At 41.9% G+C, this 13,293-nt stretch overlaps 1 protein-coding gene across 1 annotated transcript in view; it reads right to left on the bottom strand.

The window, feature by feature from the left end:
• The window catches only part of FAM102B (family with sequence similarity 102, member B), a 26,049-nt gene that overhangs the window by 11,350 nt on the left and 1,406 nt on the right, over positions 1–13,293 (bottom strand). The window contains exons 3-7 of the mRNA XM_009324228.1: positions 8,077–8,111; positions 6,020–6,222; positions 2,457–2,583; positions 241–373; positions 36–156 (exon numbers count right to left, since the gene is read on the bottom strand). Coding sequence (XP_009322503.1) covers positions 36–156; positions 241–373; positions 2,457–2,583; positions 6,020–6,222; positions 8,077–8,111 — 619 coding nt within the window. The remainder of the gene's footprint in view (positions 1–35; positions 157–240; positions 374–2,456; positions 2,584–6,019; positions 6,223–8,076; positions 8,112–13,293) is intronic.

The raw sequence follows: 13,293 nt of genomic DNA, 5'->3' as shown, positions 1-13,293 counted from the left end.
GGGAAAGAGGAGAGGAGGGAAAAAGAGCTACTCACCTTCCGTACAGACACCCTGCAAATGCAAGTATCCAGAATCCCAGTTGTGGCACTGGCACTGATTTTACACATAAATAGGAACTTTTTCTTCCAGCGGACACAGTTTGCCTGTACTACCTCCCTGCAAATAGAGAACATATGCTCAGTATCAGTTGCATATACCTTCAGGACCATAAAAATACAATAGGACAGCTCAAGAACAAACACCGGTCCCACCGTTTGTGGAGCGGTTGCTTCATACAAAACCTGATCCAAGGCCTGAATAATCACCCTTCGTTCTTTTCTTTGTGTAGCAAGACTAATAACTGTTTCAAACGACCTCGAACACAACATTAGACCTACAGAAAAATTCAACAGCCATGTGTTTTTGCAAATGAACGAGACGGTGATTTCTCCAGTTTGCCTCAGGAGAGCGAAGTCTTCCCGAACATCGGCTCCCAGGCACTGTCTTCCAAGCTGCTGAGCTTTGGAATGTGCTCAAGATACCGTCTTTGACAAGCAGTTCTTCAACACAGAGAAAGGCAGCATCACACAAGCAGAACTAGATCAATTTGAGGCCTGGAAAAGCGCAAAGGAGGTGATGTACAATAACCAGATGCAAAGTAATGCACTTGGGGCAAACAAGAATTTCAGCTACGCACTGGGAGCTCGCCGTCTGAGAGCAAAATAAGACGACTAATATCTGAACGGGTTTGTTCCTTGCAGGAGGATTACAACCTGACACTAGGATGCGGCTGAAAAAAAGGCAAAATGCAGGATGCTTTCAGCTATGTTAATGTTATTCTATAAGGCTCAAATGGACCACATGATTCTGTTTGGGTAACTCTGGTTGAGCAAGAGCAGACTCCAAAATGAACAGGTGCAGGGAGGACGACTAGAAAACTCCTGTGTCTTATAAGAAAAAAATCACATATAATAGAAATACACTAAGTAATTCAAACACGTTAGAGACCAAATAACTTTAAGTCAAATGAAAAGTGGTTAGCACCAAAATAAGGCATAGTCAAACACCCATTTAAAACTGAAAATTGCAAGGTCTCAAACCACAGAGCAAGTTTCTAGAACAGCCTTCAAATAAGAGAAGTAGGAGCAAAAAAACCCTTACTGTATTCAAAGACAAGGTTGGCCAGTTTGTCCGTAACAGGGGACGTAAGGACTGGTGATTCTGAGGGACCTGCCTCGATGACCAACAGCTCCTTTCTACTCCCGTGTTTCTAAACTCAGAACTTGGAACGGTGGGGAAACTGTGCTAATTTGTACTACCGCTCTCATCGTTCAAGTGCAGTCTTTGCATATTAAAGCAATATTTGTCCTTTTCTTTCTCCTCCATTTTTCTAATACCTACACTCCTATGTTTTATATTAACCTCCTACGGCAGCTTATTACTGAAGATCCAGTCTGACATCGTTAACAGAGGTAGAACTCTATGGTTCCACATAAGCTGGAGTCAGAGTTTATCGCCTGTGGAGAAATGATGAATCGCAAGGCTCACGCAAAGGCTCCGATTTGCTGTGCTGGTGAGACTGCCAGCTACAGCACTCCCTGGCACCGTCACTTCCTAAGGTAGGAATAAACTAGCCTGCCTAAAATGAGTCAGTTCAATGACCACAACAGACTAACGGATTCTGATGATACAACACTGAGTCATGTTCAAGCATGTGACCTAAAAGGAACGGGCTCTGTACACTGTGAGCTACCTACCTTTTATCCGTTGTGTTTTATATTGTAAACCCTCCTGTGCTTCGGAAAAAAAAGTCCCAAAGTGCCAGTATATGAGTTATTTAAATCCAAAATAGAACCTGAATTCAAAAAAGGCAAATTACTAACAGTTACATCCTCTACGGGAAACAGGCTCAAGCAAGAAGTCATCAAGGAAAATACAACCTTAAAGGGATACTTGATAACTGCTAACATTTGTTACACTTAGAAGGCCTAGGGATAACTTACGTGACAGTTGCTCCACTCTCAGGTAAAGAAAATAGTCAGCTAGATGTCCACTGTCAAGCAGAACACAGCTACCCAAGTGCATGGGTATCCGGGGTCTGCATATCTGCAGGTTTCATACACTGTGCTTAAAGACAACGCAACTTCTGAGAACGCTCTTTTTCTGCAGATCACAGTGGTCCGGCAACTTAGAAATGAAATCTCCGTAATTTATTTATTTTAAAGTTCTTTTTTTCCTAAGTACCATTTTGAGCTTATCCTAAAAACGAAAAAATAAAAGACCCTCTTCTCTCTTAAAAACACCACCACATCAAAACCAGTTTTACCTTTTTCACGAGCTGTCTAGCTACAAATTTTTGCTTCAGATAGAGAAGGGATATTTACATCACTACCTTAAGTCATTAAATTCACTGTAGTACTCTGATCCCTCTGTCAACAGTTCTGTCAGGATAGATTGAGAACGCTAGGAGCTCTTACGAAACAATGCCGATGTCCGCTTGTGAGCGCCAGAAGCAAGAGGCCTGCGTTGCTGCTGAAAGACAATAGACTTGCTCACGCCCTCAACCCCGCTGGTAGCTGCCCTAACTGTCAGGAGCTTGTTAGGCTGAAAAGACTGAACGGGAAGGTGTACTTGAATGCAGATTAACTAAGGGATATGGTTGGTCAGGACTTTCTTTCACTAAAAACATCACATTTTGGCACACTGGTAGTATTCCTTCCAAAAAAATCCAAACGCGTGGACATAAAAAAATCCCAGAATCAGATTTTATATGTAGTTTCAGCGCAGCGTACGGATCTCAGTTTTCACACACCACTATAATAAAAAAACCTCTACATTAAGAGGGTAATTACAAATGCTGTCGCCTAAACAAAGCGATTGTCGTAGCCGGCTGTCTGTTCTACCGGACTTCAAAGAGTTACTGAAATTAAACCTTACCGGAAATATCTAATCAATACTAAAATGCATACAATTATACAAACCTTTGTTAAGTTTCAAAAAGCAAGAACTCTTAACAATCCTTTGACTTAAGCTCTCTCTCTAGTCTCAGATCAAGGCGTATCAGCTACGGCCGTGAATCCACAAGGAGCCTGCACTTGCACATTGCTATGCACCCAATAATATCTGCAAAACAATCCAGCCTCAAGTGTCCTTTTGGAAACTAGAAGCAACGTAGATTTTCTGCTATTCATTACAAGCTATAAAACAATGCTACGAGACTGAAAGCGTTCACTTCGCATCCCTCCGCATAGCATCTGCCCATCATACGAGTAGGACGGTTGGCATCACCCTCACCCCCCTTCCCTCATCACCCAGGGTACCGCTGGGACTACCCATAACAGAATCGCTTCTCCTATTTGTCGTTTCACTGAGTTCTTGGAGTGTTTTTACATCTGTAACATTTCCAGTCATTAGTAATACTTCTTCCTACAAATAACGCCTGTGATTTTCTGGATGTGTCTGTAAACTCATAAGGTCAAGATAATGTACCAAAATCTTTGCACAGCTCAGTATTGTGGTTCAGGTTATGTTTCTGCTTTTCAGACCAGCTTTCCACCTCTGTGGCAAACCACAGTCAAAGCAGCTTTGCATCATACGGTTATACGCTATTCCAGATATCACTAGCATTATAGTAAAAGATAGTTTAGTGACCGTTAAATGTAGTATTTTTGCTTGTAAATACAAGACAGATGTAAGTAACATCTACTTGATAAATGTAAGTGTCCTTAAAACCTTTAAGGATCTTGAATTTATTTCAACAAACCAGTACTACTACATCATTGTTTAAGTAAGGCAGATAGCACAAAAACACTACGCTTTTGGAAGACTCAATCCACAGGTCAGGATTTATTCAGACAAATAATTTAATAAACATTAAATAGGATGATCAGGTTTTTAAGTTCTCTTAGAAACAAGAAATTAAAAGTTACAGTAAAAATGCCTCAGTTATAGATACTGATGCTCTAACTCTTATAAAAATAAAATCAGGTAAAACCAGGAATACCCCTTCCTCCTCTTAAGGACCTCAAAAAAGTGTCATTAGTTTCTTTCACTGGCACGTTGTTTTAGAAACCAAGATATTTGAAACATTTGTACATAATGTGCAAAAAAACCCCAACCAACCCCCCTCTCCCCAAACAGTTCTTCTAATTCCATTATACAAAGAAAAATTTAACATATTTTAATGAAGGTGATTTTTGCGTGAAGAAAAGCACCAGCAAGTTATTCCTCTCATGTGGAAAAGAACAAGTCAAATAATCAGAACATTGAACTTTTTAGAGCAATGTCTAAGTTTCTGAGATTCGTAGTTCAAGTGCAAGGCCTTTAGAAAACGAAGAGTTATATTGATTGGTTACTATGGAAATGAACCCAGATAACTCCTTGGCAACTGTGCCTGTGCTACAGGGCACGCTGGAGGAAGCTTTCCGTTATGAGTCAGCTTCCTATGAGCCTCACAGTCACTTTACCACATGCAAAGCAAAAACAGTTGTTTTACAAATCAAAATATATCTTAGTTACTAGGATGCATTCAAATACGTACTAGGTTGTCGTGCTTTGGTGTGACTTAACGAATGCTGTCAGTAAGACCTAACCAAGAATAAATTGAATGGACAGATATTTTAAGATAAACTGATTCCAAAGTATAGTTTAAGTTACCATCAGTTTAACAAATTAAGTGTTTTTTCTTTAGAGGGACAATTTCACACTGACTAAATTTCAAATGCGAGATTTCAGCTCTAGAGGAGTCTTTTTCTGTACGTGTTTTAGGTGCTGTACACAATTGCCATTTAGAATGATGAATAAAAGTCTTGTTTTTTCTCTTCTGATCCGCAAAAGAGAAAATCAACAAGAAAACCAACACAAAACAAACAACAAATCCTAATCCAGTCAACCCCTCATCCTAATTCGTTAACAAGTGATGGACTCGTTTTTTTTTCTTTTGAAGGTGTTTGTGACCAGCAGACAGTTTGTTCATTTCCACAGGGATAAAGGATGTGAATAATGGCTTGTTTCAGCAAATAGCCACAACTGCAAAAATAAATCACTTTTAAGGACCTTAAGTGTCATGGGAAAAATCCCTTCTTGCCAAATGGAAAAGCTTTAGCATGAGAGGCTTAGAGATAAAGAAGCCCAAACTCCTTGTTTCCACAGCATTTACCAAAATACTGTGTTCCATTAGTTAGAAAATTGTTTATTCAAGTTTTTATCTGAATTATTCTAGACAGCCAATTATGACATTGAGCCATACAGGGATGATCATGTTAAACGGATTGTTTTTCTAGTGCAATTATTTTAGAACCATTGGTCACCAAAGAGACAACAAATTGTGAGCATTTGTTTTCAGTTTTAAGATGCCATTCAGTCTTCATACCAGACTACTTTCACATGAAACTACTTCTAGAAATAGTTTTGGAGTCAATTGGCTCAGTACGCTTCTTTATGTTAAGGAAAGGGGTGTTTGCTTAGGCATCTGACAGCTTTTGTACGGAACACGAGTTACCTGCTCTCTATAAATACCTTGAAAAAATAGGGCTTTCAATTCCACGAGATAAATGGGAATATTATTGTTATAATTATTATTTTTTAAAGCTGGTAGTTTGATGGGAGGGTTGCTTTGGACTTCTAAGAATTGTTGAGGCCAGGTTCTTAAAGTCCAAAGTACAGTGAATAAAATGCCTGTAGAGGAGTTATCTCTGAACGAGTGCAACTTTTCCAATATTGCCTAAGTTTTGCTTGCTTCTTTTAGGGGAAAATATGTCGCGTTGATGAGACGGCGCAAGAGAATTGAGGCTGCTGCAGCTCCACTCCCCAGATCCAACCAGCAGCGAGGCTGAAGATGCATTCCGGGTAAGCCCCCCCCCCCCAGACCACACTTACACAGCCGGACACACAGGTCACAGAAACACAGAGCACTGGCAGGGACAGCCAGCACCAACAGCCTCACCCCACTCCCCTCTCGGGCTGAACAGGACAGAGGTCTGCAAGCAAGACCCATATATATATATGTATATATATATGGCTCCCAGGCTACACCACCTACTCGACAGCTAGTCGGGCTTGATCCCCGGTAGCGTTTATGCGCTCGCACACCTGCACTCGCTCCAGGTGCTGGCACCACGGGCACACGGGTCTCCGACTCCTGGTGCCACCCCAGCGGCTGGCACTTAGTTTCACTCATCTGGCCTCTCTGGTTGCCGGCACCCAGGCACAGGGGTGCGCTGGCCCCCGATCCCAGGCCAGTTGCTGGCACGAAGACTCTCACTCACGCCAGTTGCTGGCACGACGGACGCACAGGCCCCTGTGACCCACAGTCCCGCCCCGTGGCTGGCACTTAAGTCCGCTCCCTCAGGTCTCTCCTGTTGCTGACACCAGAGACACCCGGGCCCTCCGATGAAGAGCCTGACTCCAGTTGCTGGCACTCAGACCCCCCCCGTACACACGGAAGAAAGAGCCCTTACACCCAGGAAGGAGTTAGAAAGTCGTTTAATATGAAGATACGATAGACTGCGCTGACTAGGAACAGGGCATGGCCAGACAAATGTGCCAACCAGCAAACTATTTATGCCTAACTGGCCTTTTGATCCCCTTACCTCTCTATTTTACCCACAGTTGTTCCTCCCCAAATCACCTGAATTCATCCCTTCCTCCACCTTTAGTTCCTCCCCTAAACATCCCATAATAAGCCTCTTCCCCTGCATCCCATGATGTGTCTCATAGCGCTATGCAGCAGCTCCCTTCAGTCCAAAAGGTGCTTTAGTGTTGGCTCAACGCGATGGGTTTCCTGCCCGGACCGCGGGGCCGAGGCCCTCCGGGGACAGCCCTGGGAGGGCCCCGGACAGGGTGTCCCCTTGTCCAAGTCCATGATTTCAGTTCCCCACCTGCCTCTGTGTCCCTGGGCTTGTGTAGATGGGCCTTTGATGGGCTGATGGCTCCTGTGACAGGCCCGGGAGTAGCTGGGGCGGGTATTATTTTAGGCCCCCCACCCTCCCTGCCTTTGTTTCCTGGGCTGGTTTGTGGGTGTGCATTAGGCGCTGTTATCGCCTAACCTAACAGCTTCCTTTGATCAACCCCTGGCTGAATAAACGCAGTACAGTTAGCTCTGTCCTTCTGATACAAATAGTGTTTAGTAGATTGGAGTAACACCATTATTTTTAGTGTAGGAAATAGTCTTTTAAAATGGGAACAATATCCCATTCACATATATATCTTTTATATATATATACACTTTTTTAATACATATCTCTCTCTCTAAAAAACCAAACATCTTTCTTCTGCAGAATGCCAGAGCACCTAACAAAGAATGCCAATGTCATTCCCACCAGAGACAGGCATGAAGGCATTAGCCTATAATCTAACAGTTTGTCAGCCACACTTTCAGCGTCCGCAGTGGTTCAGGTCCTTTACAGTAAGATTTGACCTTTCCTCGGCTATCTTCAGCATTAGGAAGGCATTGTTGGATATAGAGTTCTCATTTATACTAGGGAACACGTAATGGTTTGGCATGCAAGAGAAGAATACCCTCTTGCACCCCTCTTACCCAAAATGTACTTCCCATTTCAAATTTGTGCGGTCTCACAGTCGAGGGAAAGATATAGGTACCCGTGCAACAGGCGCCCAGAGCGACTGAGTGGCTGTCTTGTCAGTCCACTTTCAAGCAAAACATTGTGCCCTGCTGTTCAGCCTCCCAAGATCTGCCAAGCGGCTTAGTATTTGTAAAGCATTAAGATCCTCAGAAGAAAATTACTCTTACTACACGGAAATGTAGCCTTGTTTGGTTTAGATCCACACAGCTGAAGTGTCCAACAATATGGTTTGCACGTCTTTTCTTTTAGTATCTCCGGTGTACACACAAACATAAACAAGATCACCCGACAGAGAGATCCCTCACTTTCAAATTAAACTGAAGTCCTTACTGCTAAGTTGATAGTGGGAGTAGAAACAAACACAAATAGACAAATACAAAATTAACACAGGTATTTTAAAGCAAATAAGAAGAGATCTAGCACTAACACCAGAACCAATTTTATTCAAATGTATTCTATGTGTCTAATACCCATAACTTAATATACACATAACACGTGCTGCCCATGCACGTACCAATTCCAACCTCATCATCTTTAAAGAACGTTGAGCTACAAAGGAACAAAAAACACTCAGTATAACTTTTCAAATACCAAGCTCTACTTTAAATAGTTAAGTTGTCAAATAACCAGAATGCTAAATTTAGTCTTTATATAGAATGATGCATCTCTTGAAGTTCGAGCTCAGAGCGTGGTCTCCAAAGTACACACTGTAGTAATAAACTTACGCAAAGCTTCAATTTATTTCCTGTATTCAGGAAGAAATACAGTTTACTTTTCCTTTAATATTCTGTTTCCTCCATGCCTGAGTCGTATAAGAAATACATTCTCTCCAACAAAAACATTTTTTCCTAAGCATTGCAAAAAAACCCAACAAAACCAGTCATTTACAAACAGAGCTTCAATGTTTCGCAAATTTCAGCACTAAGCAAACGAGCAAACAGCTGGCTCTGCAGGAAGAGCTCCACTTGTTTACAGTGCACAGCTCCCCGGTTAATTTGCTGTTAGTACATGCAAAACTTTAACAGAGCAATCATTTTCTATTCCACATGTTTTTACTCATAATAAACAGGTTAAATCTTTAACTAGCAACATTTCATGTCAAGTATTTCTTATAAAATCTGTGTAAGCTGATCATCACATGGAAGTAGAGCTGCTTTGGAATACTTTTATATATGAAAAACGGCTGGTTACAGACAAATGCAGAGACGTAAAGTGAATGAGCACCGTGAAGGGCAAACTGCATTAGCAAGACTGTAGCCAGCAGTTCAAAGGAAGCGATTGTTCCCCTCTGTTGAACATCTGTGAGGCTGTATCTGCAGCACTGCGCCCGTTTTTGGGGCCCTCCCGGTAGAAGTAAGACACTGATAAACCAAAACAAGTCCAGGGGGTGTGAGATGAGGGTCTGGAGTCAGGGATGAGGAGGATGAAGCACCTGATGCAGGAGGAGAAGTTGGGAACATGGGATTTTTACAGTCTGAAGAAGAGGTGAAGGAAGATCTAATTGCTACCTTCAGCCATCTCTATTGAGTTAGAGAGAAGATGGAGCCAGACATTTCTTAGTGGGGAGTGGAGAAAGGAAAAGCAGTAACAAGAGAAATTCCAATAAAATAAGGGAAAAAAACGTTCACAATAAAAGCGGTGAAGCAGAGGGGCAGGTTGTCTGCAGAGACCAGAATCCCCGTTCTTACAGGTTTTCTAAAGTTGACAGGACAAAGCTCTGAGCTCCCTGATCTAACTGAAGTTAGTCTTGCTCTGAGGCTGGACTACATGATCTCTAATACTCCCCTCACCCTAAACTATTCCATGAACAGAAATAGTCCTTACAATATGAAGGCAATCAGGTGCTACGGTGCTTGCAAATGGCAAGTTTATGACAGCAAATTACCGTGCTCCATGTACTGTGCTGGGGTCGGGGGGGAAAACCCCCACCACCAGCTCTTTTAAACCAAAGTGCCTATTCTCCCACACAAGGCGGACATATTAAGCATAAAAGCTCCCCGCCCCCTTTAACAGATGCCCATCATGCATCTCTTTTCAGCTTTTTCCTGAAAAGCTAGCTGTCGCTGTATCTCTTACAGCACTTAGAGTAACAAAAGTCTCACAAGAATGAGCCCTTTTCATAGCTGCAATAACAGTTACATCCCATGCAAAACGCAGTCTGTACATTTTCTTATCTCCTACGGTAGCCCAAAGATGACGCCTCAGATCTGATTTTATTTTCTTTACTCCTTTGATTAATCCTTTGATTTTCCTCCAGTCTGTTTCAGAGATTTGATTTCTTCATCCCTCTTATTTCCACACTGTTACTCTTCCACCTTTATACATGGACTCTTCCGTTAATATTTTAGCCTTCGTTTCCTCCCCTTCAGCCCTGTCCAGAATATCCACACCAATCCTTGTACATCCTGTTACCTTCCCCAAGCATATTCTCTAAGTCTGTTGACTAAACCCGTTTTATTATCACTACTAATGAAAGGCTAAAGAGGTACGAAGAAACTACATTTAACAAAAAAAAAGTTATAATTTGTGTAGAGAACTTCCCCTTCTTACTTCTCCCTCTCTACAGAGGGACAGGGCCTGGAAGCTCTTCGACCCACAGTCTCACAACTGAGAAAACACTAAGTGGACATTTGGGAATCTGAAAAGAGCAGCTACAAAATGGCAAGGCAGGATTTTTATCCCACCGCCGATTTGCCTCACAGTACTTGAAAACTCACTTTGTTTCAGTTTATCCAACTGCAAATCCGGTTACAGCTGAAAAGCTCTCAGGAGTAGCATTATCCCTTACCAACTGTGAAGGCTGTCAACAGGATTCATAGATCACGCAGGAAGGTGAGAGCAATAGGGACAGTCATTCCATGTGACCGGTAGGCTTTTCTAACAAGTATTTTGTTTAAAAACAGAAAGCTGGTTAAGCTGTGTTACTATCAGGAGAAGTTTTCCCTTTCAGATGCAGTAGCAGCAACAGAGAAAACCATGGTTAAAAAGCAATTTGAAGAGTCCAGTGAGGCAGCAAATGTACTTGCTGGGGTCACAAAACCCAGACGTAGTTTTGGGCCGTCGAGAAGGAGGTAGCTAAGCATCACTTAGATCGCTTAGATACTAAGCATCTGTAAGAAGTACTTCTTACCTGGAAGATAGATCAATTTCTACAGAAGGCAATTACATACTCTCGCCTGTATCTATTAGGAGTAAGAATATGTTCATGCAAGTAATGCAACATCCCTGAGACTGCCTCTCAGGACTCAAGAACGTGCTGTACATAAAAAAAAACTTCCCTGGAATCTGTTGGAGAATAAAACGTTTTGATGAAAAAGTTACAGTTCTCAGCCGCCCCTAATCTGTCTGTCACCCAGATACCGATGATAATCAGCTTCTTAGTTTTGAATGTGGTTTTGTAGAAGAAGGGAGAGAGAAACACCAGCAGTCTGAAGCGTCAGAAATCAGATCTCAAAGGCAGGGGAATATGACCAAACCGAAGACCGCAGTCGTAAGAACGCACCAACCGAGAAGTCCTTTCCTTGAGTGGGGTGCGGGTGGAAAGCGAGCTAAAACTGTGACTACCAGGCTTAGAGCTACTGTAGCCTCAGTCTGTACAGTACAGTGTTGAAAGTACACCCTCAAGAAAGAAGATCCTTTACTTTCCAAAACTTCTTTGATTTCCTCATATCCCATCTGTTCTTTTGCTGCAGCTTGAGCAACAACTCAGCCTATGAGCAGTTATCTACTCTAGGGGCCCATCAATTATTTCTTCAGCCTATTAAAATGAGGGCAGTTGCAGACAGCCTGTACTTTCAATATATTTGTCTGCATTAGGCTAGCCTTGAATAAATATGCTTAGTCTTTAGTCAAGTCTATTCTTTAAAATAGTATTTTTCTGTTCAAAGTATTCATAGGTGTAATTTCTGCCCTGGAATGATCTTCTGTCCTTTCACGGTGCAATAGACATTATGTGCACAATATTTCATGACCAGACAGTGCATATCCTGGAATCTGCACAAGTATCGCGTATTAACATATCCAAGTTCAAAGAGAGATCTCTGTTATCATTGGCCCAGGGAAAAACAGAAATGGGAGAGACACCTGTCCACGTAGGGAGCCAGGCTTAAGCTAGAACATTTTCTAAATGAAAATGAGGTTTGTTAGCGTAACTTCGCATACATCCACAGTCTCTTTGCTGAAAATCCACCCTTTGTTATAAAATCTAACAAGACTGTTGTAAAGATCCAGAAGTTCTATTAGAAAGCCATTCCAAAAAGGGGAGGGTGGAATTACACTGTATGGTGGATTGGCAGTTTCCTAAAACAACCACACAAAACCTCCGCCCTCCCACAACTCCCCTGGAGGTTTTCCATGTTGTAGAGTCAAAGCTCATAACCCATTCATTCTCCCCAGAATTCCAGGGTCCTGTTCTGGCACAGGCACTCAGACCTGTTTAAACCCCCCAGGTTTAAACACTGCTACTACTTGGCTGTTCGATGCCCTTTGATCAAAATATTATTTGACAGTACCAGATTACTTTAAAAAGTTGAATATTTTGTCAGGTAATTAAGCATTTAGCATTATAATACAGAATTTTCTTTTTCTACAGCAAATATTCACAAATATGCATAGGGAGGTTTCAAATAGAAGTTGTCAAATTGGAGTTCTAAAAAACTACATGCAAACACAAAAAAAGAGAGTGATGTGTAAACAGTTAATACGGTTGCTATTTATAGACAAATCAGATCGCGGTTTACTGCACTATACAAGCTGGTTTTATCTGGTCACAGAATTTCTATACGCTTCAGGCACACGTCTGCATCAGCCAGAAAAGTACTTGGACTGACAACAAGTCTCCAACACCACGGACCGTGTCTTCATAACCTATTTCTTACGTATCTCTTTCTCAGTAAAGATCTGAAAAGTGAAAAAAATATTTTTCGGTAGCTTGAACTTTCACCTGTCTTCTTTTTGTCCCACACCTCATCGTTCGGGGGATGGTCTAGGTACCACCTCGCTTGCAGGATCAGGCCGTTAATCATTCACACAGGGACGCAAAGAAGACCGCTTGCGTCTGTTTTCGTTACAGCTCACTACGTATAGGCCTTTATTCCAGTGCTGCCAGCATGTGTTTTTGTGACATTTCTTTCTCAGTGAGTAAGCTTTGGAAAGAAAATGCTCATAACGTTAGGCTGGTTTACAGCTTGTTGATACGGCTGCCTGTTATTTATTTATGGCAAGAGGCAGCAGGGTATTGGTTTGTACCAGTACCGGCTTAAGAACTTAATTCTCAATAACTTCTCCCCCGAAAATGATAGTTTTCCCTCAGTCAGTAACAAAAATAAAAGCTATTAAGAAGACATGGTCAGTTTTTCCACATATTACACAGTATTTGAGATGAGTTTGTATATTACTTTCTGAAACACAATGGAGTTCTTCAAACTTCTTTTATAGCGCTACAAAGATCACTACTTTAAAGATACGACTCCCAGCTCACACTGAAACTAAGGAACGCACGCAACTGGAAGACGATGGCCATTAGAAAGAGTTTGCAACTGACAACTTTTGAAATGCTGCCACTCTGATGTTAACTTAATTTCTTCCTTATTTATTCAGACCCTTGCTGAATCACCGCTGTGAAAATCCATCTGTTAATTCTTAAGCCAAGAGCAAAGGCACTCCCTAAATTGGCACTGAAGGATCACTGCAGAGGAATTCTTTACCTTCCTACCAGCATACCTCAGCGCTT

Source organism: Pygoscelis adeliae, unplaced genomic scaffold, assembly GCF_000699105.1.
Source record: "Pygoscelis adeliae isolate BGI_AS28 unplaced genomic scaffold, ASM69910v1 Scaffold265, whole genome shotgun sequence".
NCBI classification, from domain to species: Eukaryota; Metazoa; Chordata; class Aves; order Sphenisciformes; family Spheniscidae; genus Pygoscelis; species Pygoscelis adeliae.
This window is presented reverse-complemented; position numbering and strand designations above follow the sequence as displayed.